The sequence below is a fragment of the Gasterosteus aculeatus genome, chromosome 21 (genome assembly GCF_964276395.1).
Source record: "Gasterosteus aculeatus chromosome 21, fGasAcu3.hap1.1, whole genome shotgun sequence".
NCBI lineage: Eukaryota > Metazoa > Chordata > Actinopteri > Perciformes > Gasterosteidae > Gasterosteus > Gasterosteus aculeatus.
Window position 1 is genome coordinate 14,372,657 of NC_135708.1, and position 27,026 is coordinate 14,399,682.

Here is a 27,026-nt window from a genome sequence, read left to right on the forward strand (position 1 = left end):
TCAGTTACCTGGGATTCTGCAGTTGATTTTCATCTTATTACACAATTAATTGTTTACTCTGTTTAATTAGAACTTTTACCTTTAAAAAAAAAAAAAAAAGTTTTGAAGAGTTCTAATAACGACATGTCCGGGCCTGTCCGCCACTTTGGTCCCAAAGGATCAATGACTCCCAATGATTTAATGAGCCCCCATTTTTCTCACCACACCACCACGAGGTTGCCGTTTGTAGTACTATTTGATGGATTAAAATGAATATTCTACTGATATTTTAACACGTCTCTGAGACCAAATACTCTGGCGATCCCTTGCTCATCCGCAAGACTCACATTTAAAAAAAAATTGGGTCACTTGGGTACCACTTGAGGTTGCGATGCGTGAATAGCAGCACGACACCTACAGCTTTGTCTGAAGCGACAACGCGGCGTATTTCCTGAGAAAAACCCAACCGCCACGTTCTCACGCTGACCCAGTGAATACAAAACAGTGGTTCAAATCTGACAGGTGCAGCTTTAATATTAAAATGAATTAAGATCTAATAACATTTTACAAAATAATAAATAAAAATACAATTAGTTATTTAGCAGCTGGGAAAGATTTTCAAGGCACTTCAGCAGGTAGGTACTCGTCGGATCCTGCTGGTTCTCGGCCTCTGCGGTTGATAGAAAAAAAGAAAAGAAAAAGCGTTGTAAAACAAAAGGAAATGCAAAAACCTGATGTTCAAACTCAAGCACGAAGGTGTGTGTTCATCAAAGTGAATAAATGCATACCCTTTCTAGAGATGGCACGCGCCTCCTCAATCCTCAACCGAATAGAGGGACACTTCAAAGTAGTCTTAGCCTTTGAGGGGAAATTACAAAGACCGATTAGGAAGCAGATGAGCGTTCTTTCTTTTTTTTCGGGTTTATAATCAGGAGATGAAAAGCGTTGGTCATTTCCTCTGTGCATGAGGCGGACAATGAAGATTTCCAGCTGATTTATTCATTGGAGCGGACAGGATGAAGACGCTCAATGAAACAGTTTTACGTTTATCACCAATAAAATATACTACCCGCTGGTGAAATACACAGTAACCGAGAATGCTTGGTGGTCGCACATGTATTTGTGCACGTGTGTACCCTTTGATTGTTATGGAGCAACGCCCAAAGTGCAGAGGCTGCCATGGAGCGGGTTTCCATCTCCTTACTGCTCAGACAGCAGAGTAGCGCCTTGGTGGCTTTGTCTGAAATGAAGACATGCAGAGAATCAGAGGCATCCGTCAACTGTCAGATAGACATCCGTGTGCTGAAAAGAAAATTTGTTTGATTCAAAATGACAAGAAGAACTATTTAAAGGGGTTCTCGGTTATCAAAACACACATTACCATAGAAAAGAACGTTGAACAAGACAAAACATATCGATATTTTTGGATAACCACAGTGTAATTCCCCCGTGCCTTGTTCATTTTTATTCGTGTTAATATATATTTTTTTAAATGTGTGTGAAATGTGGTCACAAATGACGAACCGAATGTGGTCACACACACACACACACACAACTAACACAGGAAATGCGATCTTTTCACAGGAAACAATCTACCCACTGGGGCCTACGACTAAAAGACGGGGGAGAGGGGATGTGGGGGTGGGGGACGTTACAATCTGTTAGTCTCTCCTCTGTTCATCAAAATGTCTTACAATCATCAATCTTCTTACACCATCTACAATTCCTCCTACTAATTTAAATGAATGTGTCCATCAGAATGTCGAACTACGTATTAAATATCAAATGCTTCGCCTTCTATCTGAGCGATGCCAGAGCAGATTGAACAATCAACATGATGAAAAGAAAAAAGAAGGGACAAAATACCCTATACGTTTGCCAACTACTATCCTGAGATCAGTGCGCGGAAGCGCGCTCCCCTTCCGTACCATTAGCCACGACGTGCTGCTTGCTGGCAGGGCAGAAGCAGAGGTTGTGAAGGGTGAGAAGCGCGTGGCGCCGGTGCGGCGCCAGGTCGGCCAGCAGTTCCAAAGCTCCGGTCACCCTAAAGATGCTCAGCTGGCCGTCCTCTGCGCACGAGACGCTGACCAGCAGCCTCAGCCACAGGCCCAGCGGGCCCCCACCGACGGCCGCGGCCTTGGCCCCGCCCGGCTTGGGCATCGGCACCGACGGGAAGGCCTGCAGGAAGTTATTCTGAGGACGACAGAAGGTGGATCATTGGGAGTCTCTGCGCACTAAAAAATAAAATACCCTCCTTCCCCCAAGCCGGCGTGGGATGGCGAGATTTTGTAGAAGAAGAAAGCGAGAGAAACACATTTATTTATAGGTTTATTCATAGCAAGTACCATTTTACTTTGGAACGCGACATATCACACTTGCCTTGTAAATTTGTTTCTTGCAGCCAGTTTCGCAAACTTAAACTGCTGAATTGGCTCGTCTGAGCGGATCAATTCCAAAACAAGTCATCCCTCATTTAGGGAAATAACTGATGCTCTTTCATTACTTGGAACTCACTCTGACAAAACCATCCATTACTTACGTCCGAGATCCTTTTCACTGAGCAATCAGACACTGTCTAACACCTGACATGTTTGCAGAATTCATCTTGTACCAGGCCTGTACCTTTTGCAGGAGGCATCTGCAGTCGCGGGACATGGCGAGGTTGGCCAGGAGACAGAAGGAGAGCTTCTGGACAGAGCCGTTATCTGGGGCGACGCCCGAGGCCAGCCTCATGACCGAGTGCATCAGAGAGGTGCTCGGGGTGCCTTTAGATCCCGGTGCTGCACCGGAGCCGGCGCCACCGACGCAACTGCATGCTGGTAGGAACCAAAAAACAAATGTCTTTGATTAATCAGATAAAAAAAAAAAATGTTTTAATCAAAGTTCAAGGTTGCTTGTCATTTTCACAGCCGTCCTCACTCGCATACCAACATACATTAACCGCATTCAAACTATCAGTACACGAGGCCGCCATTCAGTGTCAGGGGTCAAAACGGTAGTCAGCAGCTTTGTAACAGTTTTCATCGCCGGGAAAAAGTCAAGACACAAACAAAGTTTAACAAATGCTCTCGTCTCTCCTGTCGAAACCGCTCGCTTCTTACGGTTCATCTTCGGGGCCGGCTCGCCGTCCAGCCAGCGAGAAATAAAGACTCCCTGCACGGATGTCTGCTCACAATACCCAAACATCTCTGCTTGACTGCGTCCACGGCTTGTTTGCTCTATAAGCTGTCTAGCCAAATGACAGAAAGGATGAAGAGTGTAATTCCTGTGGAAAGAGGGGTGGGGAGGGGGGGGTTGGACGCACTGAAGTCTCACGTGAAGCATCAGGTAGCTTTGCCGCTGATACTTTCATCTTTATTTCTCACGAACGCACACCGACTGGTGATGGGAACACATTTCTGTGAGTGTAGCAGGGGTGGGGAATGATGTAGCCTCGGGCTATGGCAGCAATATATTTAGCAACTTGGCTATTCGGGAACATAAAACACAAATAGTAACATACTAATAAGATCTCTCGGCACCACATTCACATCTGTACAACTGGCATGAATAATTGCTGCAGCTGCAGAACACAGAAGCGTAAGACGAACACATAGTGTGACCCTGATTGATGTTGCTTATTGGAGGACTTGACAGCCCGTTGGTTTCACTAATCCCGGTATGTTAAGATACCCCAACAGGCGAGTGCTGATGTTCGCCCCGAGGGCATGTCATTACCTGTCAGCAAGGCTTTAACCAGGGCGGCCTGCTGCAGAGGCAAAACAGTAAAAAAGGAGTTTTTTTGTTGGGAGGAGGCGGGGGGGGGGATTTCAGCAGCAAATTCTTGCTTTTTTCCCCCCAAAAAAATGTCCGTAAAAATGTGTGTGGCACAGACGAGAACAAGACTAAGGCTTGAACTAGCCGTGCAAACCCTGGATGAAGGAGGGCAGACTGGAGATAAAAGATTCGGCGGAAATGTAGCAATGTAGTCTCGGGAGAAGGAAGGAGCCTGAGGGCGGGTGGTGTAACACTAAGCCGGTCTGCATGCTGCCTGAGCGCAACCTGCTGTTCAGTTAACCTTTAGGGAAATGCTGTGCCCAGACTTCACTGATTTCTGGTGCCTCACAGCTCCAGCTTGTGAGGGGTCTAAAGCGAGAGAGAGAGAGTGTAGATTAGAGCATGCGCACCCCGCCGAAGGAACTGGTGCCAATCAAACGGAGACACACGCGCACACATGGAACTTCCGTTCCTTCACTGATGAAACCGATTTCCATTGCGCAACTACATCACACACGAAACAGATCAAAGGCACCGTGAGCCGTTTATCAAAGTTACATTTCCCCCACCGTTTCCTCGCCGCGAATATAGCCTTTTCTCTACTCAAGAAAAGCTTTATTCTGCAAGTACTTTTGCGACTCCAAATGTTCTTACATTTGCAGGAAGGAATGGCAATATCTCCAGCAACACACAGATGCCCTGTGCTTCCACCTCATCATCTCCCACTGGTCTGAGACCCGTTGCGGCGCATACAGTGAGGCAGACACGCAGTCCCACCCCCCCCCGGTCCCGACACTGTGCCCATTGTGACTGAAAGGCGAGCAGGCGCTGGTTTTACCCAGCGAGAAACAATGTTGTTCAGTGGACGTCGGAGAGGACAATGGGACTCTTGGTGCAACGTGAGTGTGACTCAGTCAGATTGGTAACTGCAGTCGGAGGCGATGGGCAGGCACGGGCCAGGCACAGTGCCTGCACAAACACATGAGACACACACACAAACCTCCGGGGCAGTTGGCCGTATAGACGCACAGAAGCTCCAGCACCGCCTCCATGGTGGGGTCATCCAATAGCAGCCAAGGCCAGAGAGCATAGAGTGCCAGTGTGAGGCGAGCATCTGTGGCCACCACCTACACACACACACACACACACACACACAAGTACGAATGGATCACACACGCACGCACACATTAAGACCAGCATACAGGCATTTAGAAGATTGCAGCGGCACACATCACACATTTGAGACACCCTGATTTATACAACAGCACAAACACAGATGGCGGTAATCACCATCAAAATGTTTTTCCTAAATGTACAGGGAAAACACACGTGCGAGAATAATGGTGGGGTAAATACTGCAGCGGAGCCTCCCTGGATATAATACGCTCCGTGAGTGATGCCATTACAAGGGTTTAAGGAGCTAAACTCGCTGACATGTTAGCAGGGCCGTGCACATTTGGGGGGGATCTCATTTACATGCAGAGCATTGGTACTCTGAGGTCCCATTAAAAACCAATTAGCAGGGGAGAATATAAAGACAGAGGCAGAGGCTCACTTTGCATTCGTCGTTGCGATAAAGAGCATTCCGTAGGATCTCCACAGTCAGCTTGACTTCTTTTAAATAGCCTTCTTCCTGATGACAAAACAAAGATTTGTTGTGTAGTATGTTGAAAACACTAGATAAATTACATAGATAATCCTATTCTATGTCCAAAAAAATCCATTCAAGTTGAATTCACATTCTTATTTGGAAAAAGAATAAGAATAACACAGAAACGCTGACGCTGGTTCATTCCAGTCAGTGTCTGCTCACCTTTCTGCGGTGGGAAGCTTTGCCGGGTCGAACAGACTCCAGGTGGAGCTGGGAGTGAGTTTGCTTCATTTGCTCAATGCAGCTGTCTATTAGACCAGCTAGAGAAAATAAAAAAAAACTGTTCAAGGTCGTTTTAAAAGACGCGTGGCATGCAGCTTTTCCCGAGTGCAACCAGCAGACGAGCTGGGAACATTTTCGCAGAGGAAGCAACGGGAAGAAGAACCTGGAGGTGTGTGGGAATTACCTTTGGCTGCGTGGTTTTGAGCAGAGGGACTGCTGGCCAACAGTGCCATCAGAGCAGCGGCCGTCTGCGTCTTTAAAGGGTCCTGAAGGGTCCTCTTATCAAAACTCTGGCATCAACAACAACAAAAAAACATTTAGACAATTCTAATTTCCACCTTATTCCAAAGTTTAGATGCACTACCCCCCCCCATACCTGCAGTAAGAGTTCACACAGCTCGCTGGCTGAGGGACCATTCACAATGTCAGACAGAGCCGCGGCAGGTTTGGAGTTCGAGGTCTGGACCTCCGCTCCCCGACTGTCTGTCTCCGCTGTGAATATTGTACTGAGGAACTGCAGAGCCACTGTGTGGAGAAGAGGATCCGTCCACTTCTCATTCACACACACGGATAATGTTCCTGCAAGAAATAAATGGAGTGAGTTGATCTCACTGCACTAATATACATATATATATAGTAAATATCACAGAGAGACAAAATGGCAAATCCATTCTCTAAATCCCCTGACAGATATTGGTCCATGAGTGAGGCAGTATGCACTGGTGGGGAACGCACTGATCATTTGAATGTGTATGCAGACACCCAGCTGCCATAAACAAGGACACACAGGCATAAACACACGCACAAAGGCTCAGCGTTCATCCTTTACTGGACTCATCACATTCGCCTGCAGCGCCATTAATCACAAAGGAAGAGGAGATGGAGGAGTAGAGGTAGCGTAAGGACAGGGTGCAATTATCTTATCCCGGCATCTGTTCAGGAAAGTTAATACTTTCCACAATTAAAGCTCCACAATACTTAAAATGCTCATCTTGGCTGTTTAGTGATTTACTGCAATCAGCATAATTACCCTAATGACGATCATAAGTCTTTGTAAATTTGAGGGGAGAAAAATAATTTCATCTCATTCATCGAGATCTTGTCAAAACGTTGTGGGCTTTTGAAATTAAATTAAACAGCTGAATGTGACCAAAAAGACAACAATCTATCATTATAAATAGTGAGAAATGATCCATAAGAGATCATTAGAAACTAATTAGAAGCAGCTTTAACCAAAAATTAATTCAGTCTTTTTGACTTACTCTGTTTAACACACCAATGCCCACATACGCACACGCACACGCACACAGAGCAGAGAATCTGTGTGTACCTGCAAATGTCCGCCAGCGTCTCCCCAGCGCAGCAGAGACAGATGGGTACGCTGCTGAGCTGTCCCTCCTCACCAGAGTAGCCAGGAGCATAAACACGTCTGCCCAGCACACGCACACCACGTCCCGGGTACCTGCGTCTAAAAAAAAAAGGAGGCGAGTGATTCACACATTTCACGACAAAAGACGGCCACAAAGCCTCACGCCAGCCCACACTGTGGAAGGTCTTGCAGGGGGGAGTTGGTGAAATGTATAATAAGGAGCAGCGTTGATCGTTTTTTCAGAACAGGAACAAAAAATGATTTTCATTTAAGCTTAACATAAAGGCTCTGACCCAGTCCTTTGGTATCCAACATGAGTACAGCCACCAGAGAAGTCAAAAGCCGTCTTAGGAAGTCCATCTGGCCAATCAGCTCCTTGCTCACCAGGACACATGACCGCAGCAGTTTGGAGAAGCTGGACAGGAACTGCAGCAGGGTGACAAACTGGACACAAGCACGCGCACACAGGATGACATTATTACAAATCAACCAGCGGATTTATTGAGCAGCTAAAAGGTTAAAGAAAATAGGAAAACAGATCTATATCAAGAATAAATTATTCTATTTTAATAGTACATTTTCCGAGCTGCAAAAACAAGGCTATGCTTCAAGAATACATTTTTTAAATATTCCACCCACACAGGAATCTCAAGGTGCTTTCAGACAACCCAACGCTTCACTGAACTCTTCCAACCCACGTTTTTTGTGGTAAGTCATAACAAAAAAAAAGTTGAAAAACTATTTTTCTGTCTATCCCACTGTTCCTCACCTGGATCTTGATGTCTTCTCTCTCCCATGTTAGGATGCTGGGTGTCTTCAGCTCAGTCAGACATTTCTCAATGAGCCCAATATCTAGCAGACTTAAGAGAAAAGTATTAGATTATAGGAAATTTGTGTATTTGTAAGAAGTTGGCTAGAGGGAATTGGTCTCAGACGATATCCGTATGTATTTAAATAATCTTTTATAATTATTTAAAAACCACAGCTCGGAGTTGATTTCATGAATTTTATTTGCACTGCAGAAACAGTCTGCCCCCACAGATGGTTTTATGTTATTACCATTACTTACTTTCCCATTTATCAACACCAAACATTCCAGCAGCAGACTGAGTATAACCGCCAAGTGTTCACGCGGTCTGAGCATGTGGCCTCTCACCTGGCCAGCGCTCGGAGGAGCTGGTTGTGTCGGACGGCAGCGAGGGTGAAGTCTGGCAGGATGGCCAGCAGGTTAGCCAGCAGGCCACAGTGGGCCGTCATGAGGTCGGCAGTTACCATGACAACCAGTTCCAGCGGCGGGGTCTCGCCTTGTCGGGAGTCCTGGGAGGTCAGTGAGTCGCTGGCGTCTGTGTCACTCTGACCTGTGAGACGCATCAATAGGCAGCTAATAGAGACGCACCACCACAAATACAGAGCTCAAATAAGGAGAGCAAATGTTCTACTCATGTATACAGTATTTAAGATATGTGGAGAGACTTTTCTGTTTATAATAAAAATACAATGAGGTTCTGTGTTTCTTAGGAGAAAAATACGGTGGTGTGGGGTATTAATAATGAAACCATAATGCGTTACCGTCTCTGTGAATGCATGTGCACCCACGGACACACACCCCTCTGCACTAGTACCTTGAGTCATCAGTCGGCTTACAGGATTATCCTCCGCGGTGCTCGATGGGGAGGGACCCTTGGGGCTGTCTGGCCCGGAACCTCTAGTCTGTAATAGACAACATGAAGATAGTAGCCTGCGGCGTGCCTCGCTCAATGCAGCTTTTTACTGCCCAACATGTGAATGCGGGGTGCATGTCCGACGACACAAGGGCCTCACTGACCACGGTGCTGGAGGTGGAGAGGGAGCTGGAGGGTCTGCTGGAGTCTGTAGTTGGGGCGTCACATCGCCATAACCAAAGAGAATTCTCAGAATCTAGACCAGCACATAATGGCACATAAATTAAACAGTAGAAAGTGAAGTGAAGTGATGAATAATAAAGACACATAAAGACAAAACCTACTCAGGGAATTGCCCTCCTGAGGATGGGGTCCACCGGTGGTGGCAGCACAAGGCTGCAGGTTGAATGTGTACCTGCCGAGGTAACATTTGGAGGCAGAGAGAGCCACGTGTTGGAAGTACTGACAGTGGTAAAGGAGAGCCTGGAGTGCTGGAAGACCCACCAGAGACACACCAGACACCTCATCATGGACACACGGGTGCTAGAAGGGGACAGAGTCAATGGAGATGCAGGGATGAGTCCACAATCCGCTGATATTTAAATGATAAAAATATGGGAGAGGATAGAAACAGGACTGAGCACAATCCAGCTGGGCTCAACCTTGGATGAACCTTCACTAAATCTATATTTTCAACTTTAAATAATATTACTTGAAAACTGCTTTGTAAGCTCAAGCATTGATCATTGATTTTTCACAAAGTGTCTTTCCGTGATCTGATTTGAGGCTTGTATATCCGCCTCGACGAACTCTTTGTTTGTGGACAACAGCGAGCCTTGTTCTTAAATCAATTATATTTTGTGATGACATCCCAAATTAAGATTCGTTTGGTGTTTTCACACAGAATTAAACTGAATTATTTTAGATTAGATTAGGCCTGCGCACAAGTAGAGCCTGCGGGGCCCAACAAGAGGGGAACGGGGGGGAGAAACAGAAACAAAGGGGTGAAAGAAAACATTTCTGTAAAAGCTTTTTAACTGGTTGGCAGAGCTGCTGACCTGCCAGTGGGAGTCCTTGGCCTTCTCTGGATTGGCAGGCATTGGCATCACCATCAGGTTCTGCAGAATAAATGCAGCCTACACACACACACACAAAAAAAGGGTGAAATACACTCACTGGGCCGAGCAAGACTGCATCAGCAACAGCGCCATCTGCCTGGATTTTGCTGGTGATACATAAAGGTCCAGCTACATTTTCTGACAATAGATGAAATTAAAGTGAATCTGGCTTTACTCCTCCAAATGTGGTTCGACGTGTGGAAAATGTGGGACACAAGAACATTAGAAGAAAAAAAAAGACACTGCTGTTATATACTTTGGCCCAGAAGTCCTCCAAGAGGAAGCCACTTACTTCCTTTGTGAAATAAGGGACATAATAATAACACTCCAACAACAGCGCTGACGTCGTACCTCTCTGCGCACCATGCTGCTCTCCTGCTGATCCAGCAGGATGTTGAGCAACGTGCCCCACAGACCTCCGCTGATGTTCTGACAGCTGGCACACAGAGCCTGGCAACCGCTGGGCACCGCCGACAGAGCTGCACCTAAACCCAAACTGGCAAACCTCACCTGTTATGAGAGGGGGGGAGGGGGGGGGGGAACACAATTGAGTGGATGTGTGAGGAGGATCGGTGAAGACATTTAGAAAATAAATAGGATGTAGGTACATCGGCAGGCCTAAGACAGTACTGTGAATGCGCATTTGGCCGAGCTGGTGACGGAATCGGCCTTATCGAGGGAGCTTCTCAGACCGCGTCATGTATGACTAGCTGGCAGGTGCTTCTTTGTGCCCGCAAGCGCTTACACAAATCTCACGGTTTCATTTGGTCCCAAAAGTCAAGCATCTGGAAACGCATTTCTTACGACAGAAAAGAGTTTGTGATCTCCAACTGAAGAATGAATAGTGAACAGCTGAACACTGGAGTGGCTACATGAATACGATTTATATACGTTGGAATCAGTAGGACTTCAAAGAGAGCTCGTCCGTACCTCTTGATCGCGGTCGACCCACAGGGGGACGAGCCAGGCCAAACCGAGCTGAGAGGCGCCGGCCTCCTCGGCAGCCGCCTCATTATTCCCCAAAGACCATTGGGATATGAAGTCCTGATACGGGCAAAAAAACAATAACAACAAAAAAAATAGTCGTGTTGACATTTTCCGGTGCCCCGTCGGTCATCTTACGAGGACTCCGTTAAACCAGCAGCCTCACAGCAGAATGAGCACGCTTGTCACTTGCCTCGTCCTCGTTCCGGGCCCTCATCTCGTGGGACAGGTGAAGCAAGCAGATGACGGCGCTCTTGGTCACACCTTTCCCCATGAAGGACATTGAGTTGCCTCCCCACTCTACATAAAACGATGAGATCACCTGTGTGAAGGACAAAGGATCACGTTGGTTGTGGTTGAACAAAAAGGTCTTTTTTGTCTCCTGTCATTTATTTCGATTTTCGCAAAGACGTAGCGAACAGAGCCGCAGGTTAGTAGCATTCTGACAGGTTGCTTCATGTTTTTGTTGCCTTATCGGATGCTGAGTTAGTCATTACTCCATGCTTGTCATGCCACTCACTCCATCCAAAAGGAAAGATGAATACAACTGGGACTAATTATTTTTGCTTTGATGCGCCATCATGGCGTGGAACTGCACCGAAGGGAGGATGAAGAGAGAAGAGCCCCATGGCCGGCTGAGCTTTCGGGACCCCCCCCCCCGCCCCTACTGTGCCAAGAGTAGGAGGTGAGAGGTGGGTCAGAGGCTTCATAAGATGGGATTGTTATCGCCGAGATGAAAAAGCAGCCGCCGGGGGGGATCATGACTGAAGAGGAAATTAACCCGCGATCATCACGCGCTCTAAATTCACATCCGTGAGAGCCGCCCGTTAGAACGTACCGAATGAAGAAGCGCGGATATTGTAGTATTCCACCGGGCCTTCATTCCAAATTAAAAATAAAAGCTTACACACCTCTGTGCTTAGGACTGCTGCGCAAGCTGGTCTACAGCGCTTCGTGCTATTGTTTTATGGACTGTTGCACAGACAGATGGAGGAGGCGAGGCTGATTGATCTCACCAGCGTTTTCACAGTGCAGCATATCTAATCAATGAGATTTGTTACTTATTGCAATGAGTGTCCCGTAACCACATTTTTGCTTAAATCTAATTAATTCCTCAGAAAGCATTGTGCGTATTCCTTTTTATTCATTTCTGCAGGCAATCTCATCTATAACAAGGGGGCGGGAGGCCTTCATATAACCACGCAGGAACATGAGCACACGCACTGTGGAAGACGTGGCGCTTCACACACACACACACACACACACCTCTAATAGCCCGCTGAGATACTTGGAGCAGAGCAAGGCGGGTTCCAGGTCAGAGCAGTGGGAGCTCCAGCCGGGCTGAGCCGTCAGGCGGACCATGCCCTGCAGTGTTCTCTCCAGGCTGGGAAGGCCGTAGAAACGCGGGGCGTCGGAGACCCTCAGGCTCTGCAGCAAACGGACTGCCAGCTGGCTCTTGAAAGGGCCGGCTAATGCCAGAGACAGCCTGGACGTGAGTGAGGAAGAGCCGAGGCGCACAAACCAACCAGCCAGACAGACAGACAGACAGCAGGGTGAACGAGAAGCAGAAAAGAGACATGATAACGTTAACAATTAGCATTTCAATTATGCCGCATTAGCCTCTGGCTTGTACGCGTTTGGGCATTCATTTTCGTGTTCCAAGTGACTAAGCCTGTTGGTTTGCCATCAGGAAAACGAGGCGCTACCTGTCCGCGGTCTGCGTGAGTCGGAGCAGTAAGGTGTTAAAGAAGCTGGTGAGTTCTTTCTGCAGTCTCTGGCTCACGTGGTTCTTCTCTTCCTCCGGCCCTACTGGGCTCTGAGTTGAGGCCTGGGTCTCCACACCGAGCAGCAGATTGAGAATGGATGCCGTCTCCTGAGAATGAGTCACAGAGGAAAGAGCACCAACAAGTCGAATTGTTTGTTTTTATTTTACGTTCACAGTCGATTATGTCTGTATTCTCCTTAATTAACTTTCATCCCTTTAAATGTTTGTTTTCTCAACTTTTTCATTCATACCACCCACCCTTTCCCTGCAAAATTCTCATGTGAAAGAAACAAATCACGCCGACTTTGTTGTTGAGCAGTGCACACGGAGAGTTAATAAAATAAGTGTCGAGAGCGACAGATGTGCCTGAAACAGCTCAGTAATTATGGAAAAGTCAAAGCAAAGCAGAGCTGCTCACCCCTACCAGGCATTCAATCTGAGTTGGCTTTAGCTGGCAGGGGAGGGCTTATTGTTTACACACACACGTTAATGAAAAAACCAAGGTGAGACTGATTAAATCCTAAAAGTAGTTCTCCCCGTTAAAACAGGGTGGTGATTTTTCTCCTTGGGCTGAAATATGAATCCAACTTTCTTTTAAGAGCTCAAATAAAATAATCTTTTCTGCGGGTCTGAGGTGGAAGGCGGTGAAACTATTTTTCTGTTGTTAAGAGAGAGAGTAATGCGTTTGGCTTGTCTGCCGGCATGTGATGGATTAGCGCTTTGATTACACGTATATAACCCTCCATGTTGGAGAGGAGAAGGTCTAACCCGATTACTAGCTAGATAGCACACATACACACATTTTACAAGCTCATACACAGACCAAAGATAATTTACAGTACAGTGGTACACATAATAGTCCATACTTTTTTTGTACGGATTTGTACACGACTACTATTGAAAAAGTGACAACTGTACTTGCACTTCATTTGATTCGATGTTTCAGTTCAGAGTGGTTAGGAATGTATTTTATGTTCAAATCAAGTGATGGCGAAGTGCATTTTTTGTAAAGCAGTGTTCAGTGAGACATTGAGAATAAAACATGGAAAAATGTTTTTTCATACAATTGACCGTTCAATAAAAATAACTATGTATTTTTGAACATCGCCGCTGAGTCATCGATGTAATGTACGTATTAGAGTGGTATACAGCAAGTGTATTCTCAGCTCTATTTTTTTTACATTTTCCAAAGAAATAGAGTATTGCATCTCTGTTTTGAATCTCAATATATTGTATCTTGAAACATGTATCGTGATGCTTATCGTATGATGAGGTGCTTGCTGATACAAAGCCCCAATTACTAGAAAATAGTTTATCACACAATGTAATTATACCAATTTGTGTTAAAATAATTCTAAATTATTCCTTGAAGTCAAAACCCATCCTACCATTCCTACTTGAGGGTGGGGTAAAATGTTTGTACCTGATTGAGAAGCAGCTGCAGCATCCAGCATAGGTCCTTGTCCTCGGGGTCCGATGCAGACTCTGTGTGCATCGGTTTGAAGTAGGCATTCAAAAAGGCAATGATGCCCACTAGCAACCTCTCATCTTCAACACTGGCTGGAAGCACCTGAAGAAACCTGCAGGGAGGAAGTGACAGAGGAGGAGAGAACAAGAGGAAGAGAGATTGGTTAAAGGAATAATCTCAATAATAACTTTTTGTTTTCAGGATACTGAATATTCTTTTTTTTTTGTATGAAACAAATGCTTAAAAAAGTGAACAGTGGAAATATAAATTGGTGGTGGAAGAAAGGCTATTACTTATGCATCATATTTTTTTTTTTATCATTTAGTGAAATAATATTACCAATTTCGTTTCAGGGTAAGTGTAGACTAGTTACAGAAAGAAAATAGATTTCTTTGTTTTTATATATTTATGTTGTTTTTATATGATGTTAAACTAATATTAATATATTCATCATTTCATTTGCGCATTGAATCATTGAAATCAGTTGGTCCAGGACATATTTACTGGCGATTAGCATGTCGCTCTAAAGGAATCTATATGTATTGTTGTATGTGGATCCTGGGTACCTTGTCACTGCTGCCTGCCAGCTGAGCGAGTGAAGGGTGTCTATGCAGCGGTGGGTGGGGATGTGAGGGTGGGCCAGGTGATCAATCAGTAAATAGAGGCTCAGCCTAGAGAGGGCGGAAGTCACCGAGCTGTGGCCCGCTGCTGTGGCGATGGCCTTGATGCAGCCCTGCAGCGCAGTGGGAAGATGCATGGCCTGCAGCAATATAACCTGTGCTTCTGACAGCTTTAACTCAGGATGAAATCTACAGGGACAAAATGTAAATGTTAAAAAAAAACACACATATATTCAAAGCGCACTACGTGACTATTGATGTGCTGACAAGTGTGCTGCACCAGAAGCATACTAATGACTTCATTAACAAACATATTTGATCACCAATCCGGGGAGATGAGACATTTATGAGTCATCCGAAGAGAGATGTTTTTTTTAAAGAAATACTTGTAAACGAACCAAGCAGAGGCAGGCATCATAGCAAGCAGCAATTACTGAGCAATTCTCCAGGAAACCATCAAAATGATGTCAAAACAGTATGAAAAACCTTACACAGCAATAAGACAAAACAATATCCTCAGAGACAAGGACCTGTGCACAGAGTTGTACTTTGCACACAAAGGAAGATTAAGTCGTCTAGAAGAAGTCATCTTCTCCCAATCATCGCACTGATAGTGGATTGATCAATCCGTGCTGTGCTTTAAACATATTTGCTGTAATTAAGCCGGTTGGAACGGTGTGGGGGACGTTGTCATCTTTTTGAATTAGCTCACATTAGAGCTAAACAAAGACAGATGAAACACAAGATGCCAACCCTTTTGAAAGAATTCTCCACCAGAGAGAACACGATTGATGTGTGGCAGGATAATATATATATATATATATATGGTAACACCGCACTGGTAAGAGTAAGAAACATAAGCGTTACTTACTCAGTGGCACTGAAAGAGGTGTCATGCAGCTCTTCGAGGAGGTTGTCCATCCCAGAGTGCCATGCAGTGTTCCAGGCCACCTGCAGGGCTAGGCGGGCGGGGGCCAGAGTCAGGAGGTCAGAGGACGGGGGCAGGACGCAGCAGTACGGGCTGACGGCGTGATGAGTCGCTGCCTGGAATGGGATGTTGTACCTGGGAGTAAGAGTAAACCGCTCGTGTTTCTTTTGCAGTGCAGTGGAATGTTAAACGCTGATCTTCAAACCTTTACAGGCGAGTTTACCTGCGCATTACTGACAGTGGCAGGGAGAACGGTGTGAGGGTCGCATCTGCATTGGATGAATCCGACCTGATTCATACAAAGAGCAGGTAGCACAAAGGAGTATTCAATGCATTTGCATGTATTTTAGGAAACGGAAAGTTCAAAAAGATAAACTTACCATATCTTAATGCTGGCAATCTCGTCAAATAGCAGCAAACTCATCAGGACGGCGATCTCATTTCCATTGCCTTTGTTCTCCTTTAATATCAACGAGGCTATAACAAAGACATCAAAGACAAATCACAGAACAACCACCACTCTCGATCTCGTGAACGAATGCATATGAAAACATTTTAAATTCCATTATAGGGTGGACAAAGTGGAAGTTTGGAAAGCCCCTATGAGATTACTACCCCGTGCCAGGCATTTGTTTACATAAGAACACTGAAATTGGGCATTGAATGCAAAGCACAACAACCTGGCTCATATTTTCTGCATGAATACAGATTTCTGCCGAATCTATAACTATAAAAAGGTAGTCAGAATCGAGATGCTACAATTTAAATTAAGTGTCTGATAATTTAGGCACAAATTATGCAGAGATGAGCACCATGGCAACCAGTTGCATCACACTAATATGCCAATTACTGCCGTGTGACAACATGGTTAAAAGCTATGCATCAATGGATGACTAGTCAGCTTTTTTTTTTGAGAATGTGCCCCTGAGCCACACAACACAACACGTAGAGCTGTTACTTAATGAGTTGCCTTGTGAATTACCCCTGAGCAGTGTGAGGAGCAGGAGGTTGCGTTGTGCCAGACTGTGCCTCAGAGATGGATCAGCATAAGCCAACTTCCTCAGGATACACACGCACGACTCCAGCAGGCAATCCAAGCTCTGGGGAAAGCAACATATGCACCCAGTGTTTAATTGCAGGGAAAACACAAACACACATATTCTCTTTCTGTCTCCCCCTGCTCTGTGTCTCTCCCATACGAATGCACAGGGTCTTTTTTACTGTCACTTCGTATGAGCTAAAGCCCGAAACAGCTCAGGTTGCCGGCAATGGAGGGCTGGGGACAAATCGAGCCTGCAGGCATCCCTCTCATACACACTTGTTGTTTGAGACAAATCACCGTTTGTGGCCCCGTTCCTTCACCTCCGTGCAGCCGGCCACGCTGGGCAATCACCCCTGTTAGCGGCTTCCGATTCAAGGCTCGGGAATGATCAGCAGATTGTAGTTACTGGAGGGAGAAAATCGTTGCTGACCATGTCCTGTCCGACACTATTAATACAGGCCATTTCATCCTTCTGTCATGCACGCCTCAGTGGGTTTCCTCCACATCCGCTGGCAACTCGTGTACTCACATGAGCTATGTGATTCAAACTAGGACATGTACGCGAACGGGAGGGCATGGAGCTGCATTCATGAGGCACCGCGGTGGTTTCACTCGTCTTAAACAGCAAGCCATTGAGCACACGTCCATACATCACTTGGCGAAAGCAGGTTGGTTTTTACCTCGTCGCCGTTTACACTCCCTGTGATGAAAGAAACTACTTTGTCTGTTATTCCGAGATTCTTCAGCACTGGGTGCATTGCTGTGTCTGCAGGAGAACGTGGGAGAACAATAATTCAGAGTACAGACAACACACATTTGCATAAGTCATTAACTATTTGCTTTAAACCGTATGTTTTTTAAAAACATCGGTGGCGCAGCGCCGCAGAGAGAGCTCTCACTTATCACACAAACTTTAAAAAGTTGTGTTTTTTATTTTATTTCATCAAGTTCATACAAATGGTCTCTATACACCTGGTAAATCCTTTGAAAAAAGTACTTCTGGGGTACAAACTATAACCAGTCTATGTTTGTTTCCTAATAAAATACACCTTCACATGAGCACTATGATAACTGCACCATGAGAGACAAATGAACAAAGATTTTCAGGGTGGCTTTGAAGTGTCCGCCTGACAGATTCAACATGGAAATGTATTAAAAACAGTCGATGATAAATACGTTGTGAGATAAATCCAATAGATGTGTTCATAACAAATACTGAGTATTAAAGTCTGTACGTTTTACAGACGGCTGACCTTGAAGAACCACAGACAGCTGCTCGGCAGCAGATCTTCTCAGAGAGACGTCAACGGTGTCCGAGGACAGGATACAAAACAGCTTCTCCACAGACTCCACCTAGCCGCCAGTAAACACATTGATTATCCCTTCGTGGCTGCCGGTGCAGATGTGTATCCAGGTGTGTGTGTGGATTTTTACCTTGAGAACAAACTTGTTGCTGGTGTCCAGCGTGATGTCCAAAGGGTTTCTGAGGCAGAAGAGATTGGGCAGCGAGGAGACTGCCGCTTGGTCCAGGTCTGGTCTGGCTTTGCTGGCATCATTGTCGCTGGTTAAGTGGGGCAGGATTTGTTGCACTGCTGCTATTCTCACGCTGTTAATAATGAGCAGAGTTTATGCAATACTTGGGAGTTAAATATTTCATTGAACATCCTACTGTTTAACATAGCTTGGAGTACCACACAAAACAGCCTTATTCAGGTGGCAAATACAGCCTTATGTCTGCATTATAATACTGATACATGGGTAAAAATGTTACCTGCCTTTTTAGTGGGTTAGTGGTTTATTTTTACGAAAAAAAACATCCAAATGGCTGGCAGGGTACCTGTTGCCTAAACGTACCTGGTTTTTCTTCCTGGCCACTGTCTGGTGTTAATTTCTAGCTCTATCTCTATTCATGTGCTGGGACTGGAGGGCTGTTTTACACATGCTTCACAGAGAACCTAGATGACTGCATAGGAACATCGGCTTACAGCCCCAGACAGTAATATTTCCATCACATTATGGCTTTTACAGCAGAATATTTAGACTAGCAGGAGATTGTCGAAATCCCCAAAAGCCTTGAGACCCAACGTCAAACTTTTGCAATGCAAAGACACAGAAGAAACACACATCTGACACATGCACAAACACACATCCCTCATATGCGAGAGCATCCGGGCGGGCGCAGAGCAAACAAAAGAAAGAGGCGCACTCACGTGGGCTGTCTGGTAAAAAGAAGTCGGAGGGCTGCCTTTAGCTTGGCTCTGCTCGGAAACACGTCGTCTCTCGCCACGTCCGACATGTCACTTATCAGCAGGACGCAGTTTCCCAGGGATTCCTCAGTGCTGGCATAACCCTGCCACACACACACACACACACACACACACACAGAAACACAAACGCAATTCTCAGACTGCCTTGGCAGACAATGCAGCAAACAACGGGGAATTCCAGCAAAGCTGCACAGCCATAAATAAAATATGCATTGCTTTGATTACGAGTGGTTTTGTTTCTTGTTGACGGGCCCAATCTCTGAAATGGCTTCCTTGAATTAAATCACATTTGACAGCCTAGTCCAAACCTCATGCATATTCATGACTGAGTTCCAGGCTTTCTGTTGCCTAAAACCGAACAATTAATAAAAGCTTTTTTTTCCCCACCACGCATAAAGGAAATAATACAACACAGAATATGTAGATGAGAAAATAACTGTTTTTTCTCACTGGCAGCTCAACGTAAAGTCTTTGTGAACCAAGAGTGCTAAAATTGAACTTTTGATCACAGTTGTTTTGATTGTGTAGAATCATACACAACACCCCCCCCCCCCCCCCCCCCCCCGCTGTGACACAAGTGTAATGCAATATGCCGCTTTATGAGCGCCGAAGTACAAATTCAACAGAGCCTCTACAGGGTGCACAACACCTGTAATATGGGCATGACCGGGTGAAGTGCCTCATTGAATCTGTCCCAGGTCGATGCTGTCATCATCAATCGCCCTTTGAGCAGGAAGAGCAGGATATCCTTGGCAGCAACGTTCACCTATAGATCACAGACAAGTGGCTGAACTCACAAAGGTGCTGGTGGCGAAACATTTACCAGCAAGTACCGTCCGTGACGGACATTGAAACGCCTCAATCGCGTGACACCAGTGAACCACGACGGCGTAGCATGACCTTAAAGCGATGCACAATACACAACACACAGAAACCCCTGTAACATGTATTCCTTTCAACTTTGACCTAGCACATTAAAAGATGTGAGGTCTGAAAATCTAGTGGGTAAACACGGGATTTTTTTTCCTACCGTCTCTGCAGAATCCTGGAGTCCAAAAGCACACATTTCATAGAGCACCCTGTGGTGGGTGAGAAAGTTGATTCCACCGCAGGCTGCTGATTCCTGTCGGGACGCATTGTGAATGCCAAGGCAGTCCTAGAGGTGTATGCAGTCACACCAAAGCACACCGTAAACGATCAATATCCTCTCACTTTTGCTCTCATTACACATGTGGCCAAGTGCTCTAGACGGCAGTTAGTCAAATGAAAAGAAATTCTGATTTCAAATGTCGCTTTCTTCTGTGCAATTCATTCATCTTCATCCTACATATTTACATGATGGGTGCCCCACAGAACAGACCCACATTAAGGCTTTAGTAGCCATCATTTTAAACACTGACCTTGACCAGGTTTAAAGTGTGTTTGTATGTTTCCATCTTGACAGGCAGTGACGGATGGGACAGCAGCTTGAGGAGAAGTTTCTGGCTCTCTGTTTGGAGGAATGGACTGGGCTGATTTAACTTCCACCTGGCGAAGGGACACCAGTTGAATTCAAACAAACGCGTACATAAATGCGACAGAAGTGAAAACGTTTGTTTGGGGGATTTTTTACGTACAGGTAAGAGCACATGTGAACACACTCCTTGACAACGGGTAAGTGCTGGTGAAACGGGAGCCCGTTTATGGCTTGGTCTGCCAGCTCCAGTATCTCCAACCAGTTCTTTTCCCCCTTGACGCAGAGAATAAATCAATGGCAGCGAGTGACAGAGATGTACGGTTTGTATTTCAAATAGAGGACTTTCCTATGAGACGGCAGAGGTCATTTGTCCATTTGCTTATTGTATTTATTTATGTGACATGCAGCTCATACCTCAGCTTGCGTTTCCTTGAGGAAGTTACAGGTGGATTCCATCCAAAGGGCCGCGCGGGTCACCCTCCTGTAGAGGTCATGGCTGTCTGAGTTCACCTGCTCCAAGTAGGCCACGGCGGCGTCTTGCACGCTGGGTAACAAAGTCCCCAACGAAGGGTCCAAGCACATGTGGAAAACCGCTGTTGCTGTGTTTTCTGGGAGATTGTCACTGGCCTGTGTGAGGTTAAGAAATGTTAATGTTCTCTTTTTGAGTTGAAGCATGACAGAAAAAAAACAGCAAAGAAAGCATTGTGAATGTGATTGCGCGAGTGCACAGAAACACACATTAACACACTTACCTTCTCGGGAGGGAGGATGGTCTGAAGGAGTTTAACGGTGAACACAGCAATGCCAGTGTACGCGATTCTGTGGTGAACCTGAGAGCTGGCGGGAATATCTGTCGAGTAGCTCTGATGAAAGCTGAGGATCCCCCCCAATAATTCCATGCAGGCTTGCAGCTTCTCTTTCTAAATAGAAACACAGGCAGAAATGTAGATAAAAGCATGCGGGTCACACAAACACCGCCACACACGCACGTGCGTTCACGCTGCGTGCATGTTCACGAACACAGGCGCCCACCGACGCAAAGCTTCTGGCTGGAGGCCAGGAGGAAAATTGCTCGTTCCAGCGGTTAGGAATTGAATGCAATCAGATTTCAGGGTTATTTTGGGACTAGATACAGATCCACCCTATCTCCCTTTGAATAAATTGGAACAATCTATTCTCAGGCACTTTGTTTTAGGAAGGATAAATTGAACAGTGTAGGAGTTGAACCAGTAGGGGGCAGTAAATGCCCTGTGCATTGCTGTGGCCGCCGTGGGGAGGTCGGCCCTTTCCCCATAGGAAAAAACCTAGAGGTCTGGCACACTAAAGCTGCTCTTCACATAAAGATGACAAAACATTGCTCAGGCTGCAATACTCATGTGGGCATGTGTTAAACAGCAGAGGGCCAGAGGGACCAGGGCGTGACGAGCGCATAAGTCCCCCCGCATAGGAACAAACGCTTTAAACAGTCGGGGAGGATGACAAATGACTGCAGGGTTAATGAAAGAAGAGAAAATACAATAAAAAAAAAACACCCGTTCAACACAATTCATTGTATGTGGACTTGATACACAGAGTAAATGGAGCCATTTACCAAACCAACAATAGGTAGAGACGAGAGGTGTGCACATATGTGAGAGAAGCACTTCGTAACCTTACATAATTCATTCAGCTTAATCTCATGCCTACAGTTCTCTTAGACGGTCGAGTACCGTATGCCTGTTTGTCGGTGGCAAACTGTCTGGTAGCCAACCCGTTTCCCCCCTTTCAGTGAACTGCATCCACTCATCTACATGAAAAGGCTGTTACGAGTTGCGTTTCGACTTGCCAGCTCCGTCCCCACCAGGCTGCGATCGTCCCAGACCAGCTCGCGAACACTGTCCCCGAGCAGGTGGACGGCGTCACACAGCAGCTCCAGAACACGATGGAGCATATGCAAACCCTCTGAGAAAGAAGAGAGGAACTGAGTGTGAGGGACCATTTTTTTTGGGGGGGGGGGCAAGATCAAGGATGGATGGAAAGCAAACAAAAACAGTGGTAACCGATTTATGTAATTTACAAAACCTTTATCCTTTCTAAATATAAAAAGCCAATGACTCCTACCTGTTTTAAGCAGTGGGATGGCATGTGTCATGGTGGCAACAGTGAACTGAGCCAAAGTGAGCTGCTGTAACTGCAACTCGAGGACATCTTCTGCCCCCAGGTCGGGAAGCTCCAGCTGGGCCACATCTGCAGGAGACTGGGCCGCCTGCCTCTGGACCGATGCTCCCCCTCGGTTCGAACTGCCACTGGATGGATCACAGATTTCAAATTGTATGATCTGTACTCTGGACCTCTCAAACAAAAAAGGAGTGACGTATGAGCTGCATGGGGATGGAGGATAAAAAACTGCCGTCATGGGAATCGGAACTGATTTTTAAACACTGCAGGCCGGCCGCTAGAGGGCTCCTGGTCGTATTCATAACCAACAGCATCCTTCACGGTCTCTTTCATCTCAGCGTGTGGGTTGCTGGTGACACCAGCGGTTTTGTCATTATCAAAGCCACAAAAGAAAAGCCTGCATCTAAAGACTCTCGATTTAAGTGTGAGGTCTGGTGAACAGTTAATTCGACAACACTGCTGAATCCGATCAAAGAAGGAGTTTCTTCCAGCAAGAGAGATGGACTGAGGTAATTTCATTTGTGCCTCAGAAGTGCGACTGAGTGGATCTCTCAGCTCTCCCTGCCAAGATGATCGTAGAAGACAAGCAACGATACTGAGCGAGAAATGACGTACCAAAAAGGATGCGATTTAATTATCATTAATCCTTCAGCACGCCAACAAAAAAAAAAAAAAATGCACATCCTACACATGCACACCTGGTGGAAGCTGCATCTCCGTCTTGGCCGTCTCCACTGGCTCTCTGGCTTGTGCGTCCTACAACAGACGGCCGAGGACAGCACTCCGCCGCCGGAGACGAGGCCTGCGAGCGTTGGGTCGCACGCACTTCCCGGGAGTAGGAAAAGGACGAGTTCTGGGACACAGGATCTGTGCAACCACAGAAACAAAAAAGCAAGAAAAGGGGCATCGCTGCACATTAGTTGCACCCTGAATGATAAAGCAAAGAGACGGTTATTGAAGTGCCATAAATGACTCAGTCGTGAATCAATCAAAATCAGAAAGTTTTGAAAAAAGAAAAGTAAAACTGCACTTTCAAACTGCAACAACAATAACCAGGTCACAATATTTGAAGTTTACACTTCGGAATATGTACGGTATGATTTAGGAATTGCTCGTGCAAAGTCTATGATTGAAAAGTGAAGTGCAAACACATAATAAATATATTGGTTGAAAATGTAAACGAACAGCATAAGCATTGAAGATTCTCCAAATCCCTAGCTGTAACTCGGATGGCACGCTACCTTGCTTCATGGAGTAAAAGCTTGGATCGTGATGAAAGCGTAGTCTTCTCCGCAGCCCCACACAGAGCTGCCGAAGGCAGGAAAGCGCGTACAAGTGGAGGTAGCCGGCCTCACCTTTACCTGAACCCAGCTTCAACAGGGACAGCAGGTTCTGAAAACAGAAGGGGGTATTTTAACTGTAAATCTGGGTTATGTAAAAGCTTTTCTGAGGCTCCAAATACCAACCAGTAACACCCAATTAGAACATTAGTGTAATTGGGAAAACTTATTTCTTTGTGGATTGGCTAAAAAATAGAAACAGATCCCCATGCTGAAACAATGTACAAGACTGTAAAAACAGTCAGAGAGAGAAATGCTGCAATAAAATTTGCTAAATAAAAAAGGAAAGTAGGAAGTAGTTTAGATTCCGTGACCTCTTCCGCTAACGATGTCATGTCTCTAAATCTGGAGGTTTTCCTGAATAGCTCTAGAAACTCAAACCGAGGGCAAAATAAAGTCACCATTGGAAAAGTATTTCTCCCGTTTTTTCGATGATGAGACTGCTGGGTGACGGTATGCTGAAACCTGGAGACCGATCCGACGTAATTCACTTCTTTATTACAAAACAGTAATGTTCACATTGTGGCTCATCCGGGCAAATCTCCACCAACACTCAGTTACAGTCTGTGCCAGTGAAAGAAGAAGCGAGGCGCTATGTTGCCAATATGATACTGGTGGATAATTTAAAAAGGTGCATGCCACATTTTTCACAGGAATCATACAGGCAAAAACAAAACAAACAGATGAGCATTACTGTAGAATTGCACTAGTAGGTCCCATGTGGATTCAGTTAGAATACACGCTAAATTGAGAAAACATTAAACCTTTTTTTTGCAACAAACGACAGTTTAGAGTCCTCCAAAGCCAACAAGATTGGATCGGCTTTACAGGATTCACGATCATTAATATTCAATAAGTGCCTCAAGAGGAAAAGAAGCAACACATTCTATCAAGGTCTCTCAAAGTACATCATGACCAAACAATACCCTCGAAGTAATCTAGTACCTGCTCAAGCAAAGTAAGGCCCCACAGGCCTCTGCAACCTCCTCCCAGATCAAGGACACTGAATTATAAATTGGTGATTTGTTCAAGGACACCAGTTGACAGGTTATTATTTTGACAGTGGCTTGAGAGACCATCCAATAAATTCCATTGTGGGATGGTCATGATAGCCACTCCAAAAGACACATATAATCTACCTGGTGTGAATAAAAATAAGGAACGCCCATATATAGAAGTGCAAGTTTTTATGCACGTTAACAATAATATTGTGAATGCAAGAATAATTTAATAGTAATGATACCTGTACAATACTTGGTCTTTGCAGGAAGATCTCGGCAGGAAAATCTTGCATTATGACGTCACACAGAAGTTCACATGTGGTCCGCACCAAGTTGGGGTTGCTGCTCCTAAGAGAACTGTTGCAAAAGAATACAATCTGATATATTATGTACTTAGTAATCTAACAGCACCCGCTCCTTTTTTGGAATTCACACTGTTAAGCACTGAAAGTTGGCATGCAATGTTTCCTAATATGGATAACCTGTTCAATTATTTGTTTCCTAAATTAAATCATAACTGTGTTAATTTAACATTGTGTCAAGTTAATTGCATTGCATTTTAATCAGGCATAATATTATTTGTTAGATTCATGTTTTGCCGCTCACCTCTCGTTAGATGAAAGTATGTGTCTGTCTGTGTTTGTCAAGGTAAGCCATGGAAACACAGAAAACTTGAGACATCTCACTGACTCATGCACTGAAAAACAGAATGATAAAATGTTTAAAACGATGCATTTATTAAGGAAGCACGCTCTAAATTTGGATTAAACTACAATTCAAGATGAGACCCAGCACACCAAATACCCAGGTACGAGTATTCAAAACACTGGTACCTGCTATCTTCTGAGCTGGTATGTCCGCGTGGCTCAGCGTGGTCTTGTGGAAATACCCCGTTTTAGGAAAAGGATCTTCAGGTGGCACATCTGTAGACACCAAATCTGTTAAAATATCCTTTTTACATCGAAACCGTTATAAAGCTCTGTGAAAAACAAACCAACAAACCCAGCCCCACGCTCTTCAGCCTCTCTGCTTCATAATATGACAAACATGTGGAGGTTTCCAGAAGACAGAATCAAAACAAACAACCATTTGGCTGTGGCTTGCAACACCTGTTGGAGTAGTAGAGCGCCGTCCACGCGAGGAGACCATTATGTGACTAGGGAGTAGCTCGGGTAGCTGGAACAGCTGGTCCAGGGTTCCATCGATGACAGCTCGCAGTCTGGGTTCCACATTCGGAGACAGTTGAGTGAGGAAGTCCACCGCCCCGACGTCTCTCAGCATCTGGGCTGCGCTAGGATGCTTCCGAGACGAGAAGACAAAAGAATGAAAAAATAAATATGTACGGGGCTTCGAAAATAAAGGATACGACATGGAGCTTTCTAACATCATATATTTAAAAAATGTTAATGTTGATCCAACTGCAATTAACTGGTTAAAATATGCTCAGCCTTGTTGAGCCTAAATCACATTTAAAATGTATCAGAATATTTGCAGTGGGTAGACTGCTGCTCTGTAGCCACAGGAACCACCTGCTGATGAAGGTGATGAAGAGGATGGAGCCGATCTACCTTTGACAGGGTGGAGAGCAGCTCGAGGACCTCCTCCTGCATCGCCACCTCGGGGAAATTGAACCATTGGAGGAGATGCACGAAAAGCATCTTCTCTTGGACGATGTCAGAGACGGAAATCAGCGAATGGTCCAGCTTAGAAATGATGTTCTTCAATGCGCGAACTCTTATCTCCAACAAAGAGTGACCTAAAAAAAGTATTAAGTTGAGCAGAAACGTTGCAGCAGAGGTGGCGGCGTTACGTTCAGGCGAGTCGGCTAGCTAGCGGCTAGCTCACGTTGGTTTAAGTTCAGAAAAGTCGTAATGACTCGGGATAAGCAGGGTTAGTGAACACTAGTGTTGACAAGACATGCACCTGTGCTGACTAAAGTTAAGTGTGACGTGGTCTACGTTTAGCTTCTATTGTTATGGGCTACCGGCTAGCAGCGTTAAGAAAAGGCAAGTTTACAGCGTTTTATTTGAACTGTTCAGGTGACGTTAACTAAGTCCGCGTCCTACGTTAAATTCGCTAAGCTAAAAAGAGAAAGTCAGCCCACCTATTTTCTTGATAATGGGGGATAACTCCATGTTCACGGTGTAGAAGCCGTGGCTTACGAGTCGGGTGGGTGCCAGTTGTGCCGCTGACATGTAAACACCCGGGGTCGATTTCAACAAACGCGCCAGTCTCGGCCCAC

General features: G+C 45.5%; 1 protein-coding gene across 2 annotated transcripts; it reads right to left on the reverse strand.

Annotated features, from left to right (window-relative positions):
• Nucleotides 1-487: 487 nt before the first annotated feature.
• On the reverse strand, nucleotides 488-27,026 carry rttn (rotatin). Of its 2 annotated transcripts, XM_078095894.1 has the most exons (49): nucleotides 26,889-27,026; nucleotides 26,353-26,540; nucleotides 25,894-26,083; nucleotides 25,618-25,707; nucleotides 25,391-25,481; nucleotides 25,027-25,141; nucleotides 23,685-23,835; nucleotides 23,142-23,310; nucleotides 22,387-22,571; nucleotides 22,112-22,227; nucleotides 21,039-21,206; nucleotides 20,701-20,913; nucleotides 20,447-20,559; nucleotides 20,231-20,357; nucleotides 19,861-19,986; nucleotides 19,480-19,596; nucleotides 18,774-18,913; nucleotides 17,998-18,169; nucleotides 17,817-17,916; nucleotides 17,244-17,329; nucleotides 16,504-16,621; nucleotides 15,902-15,998; nucleotides 15,745-15,810; nucleotides 15,465-15,656; nucleotides 14,540-14,782; nucleotides 13,929-14,085; nucleotides 12,447-12,613; nucleotides 12,007-12,226; nucleotides 10,934-11,062; nucleotides 10,687-10,800; nucleotides 10,108-10,266; nucleotides 9,697-9,774; nucleotides 8,983-9,181; nucleotides 8,803-8,894; nucleotides 8,600-8,687; nucleotides 8,134-8,335; nucleotides 7,747-7,837; nucleotides 7,271-7,421; nucleotides 6,939-7,076; nucleotides 5,985-6,187; nucleotides 5,793-5,898; nucleotides 5,549-5,646; nucleotides 5,291-5,368; nucleotides 4,736-4,862; nucleotides 2,602-2,795; nucleotides 1,908-2,172; nucleotides 1,116-1,219; nucleotides 768-837; nucleotides 488-649 (listed from the first exon to the last, which is right to left on the reverse strand). In XM_078095894.1, exons 1-49 carry the CDS (start codon nucleotides 26,977-26,979, stop codon nucleotides 570-572), a joined length of 6,774 nt encoding a protein of 2,257 aa, XP_077952020.1. In that variant the 5' UTR covers nucleotides 26,980-27,026; the 3' UTR covers nucleotides 488-569. The 2 variants fall into 2 exon arrangements, with proteins under 2 accessions (XP_077952020.1, XP_077952021.1); XM_078095895.1 differs by lacking the exons at nucleotides 488-649; nucleotides 768-837 and having other exon boundaries at nucleotides 1,114-1,219; nucleotides 1,846-2,172.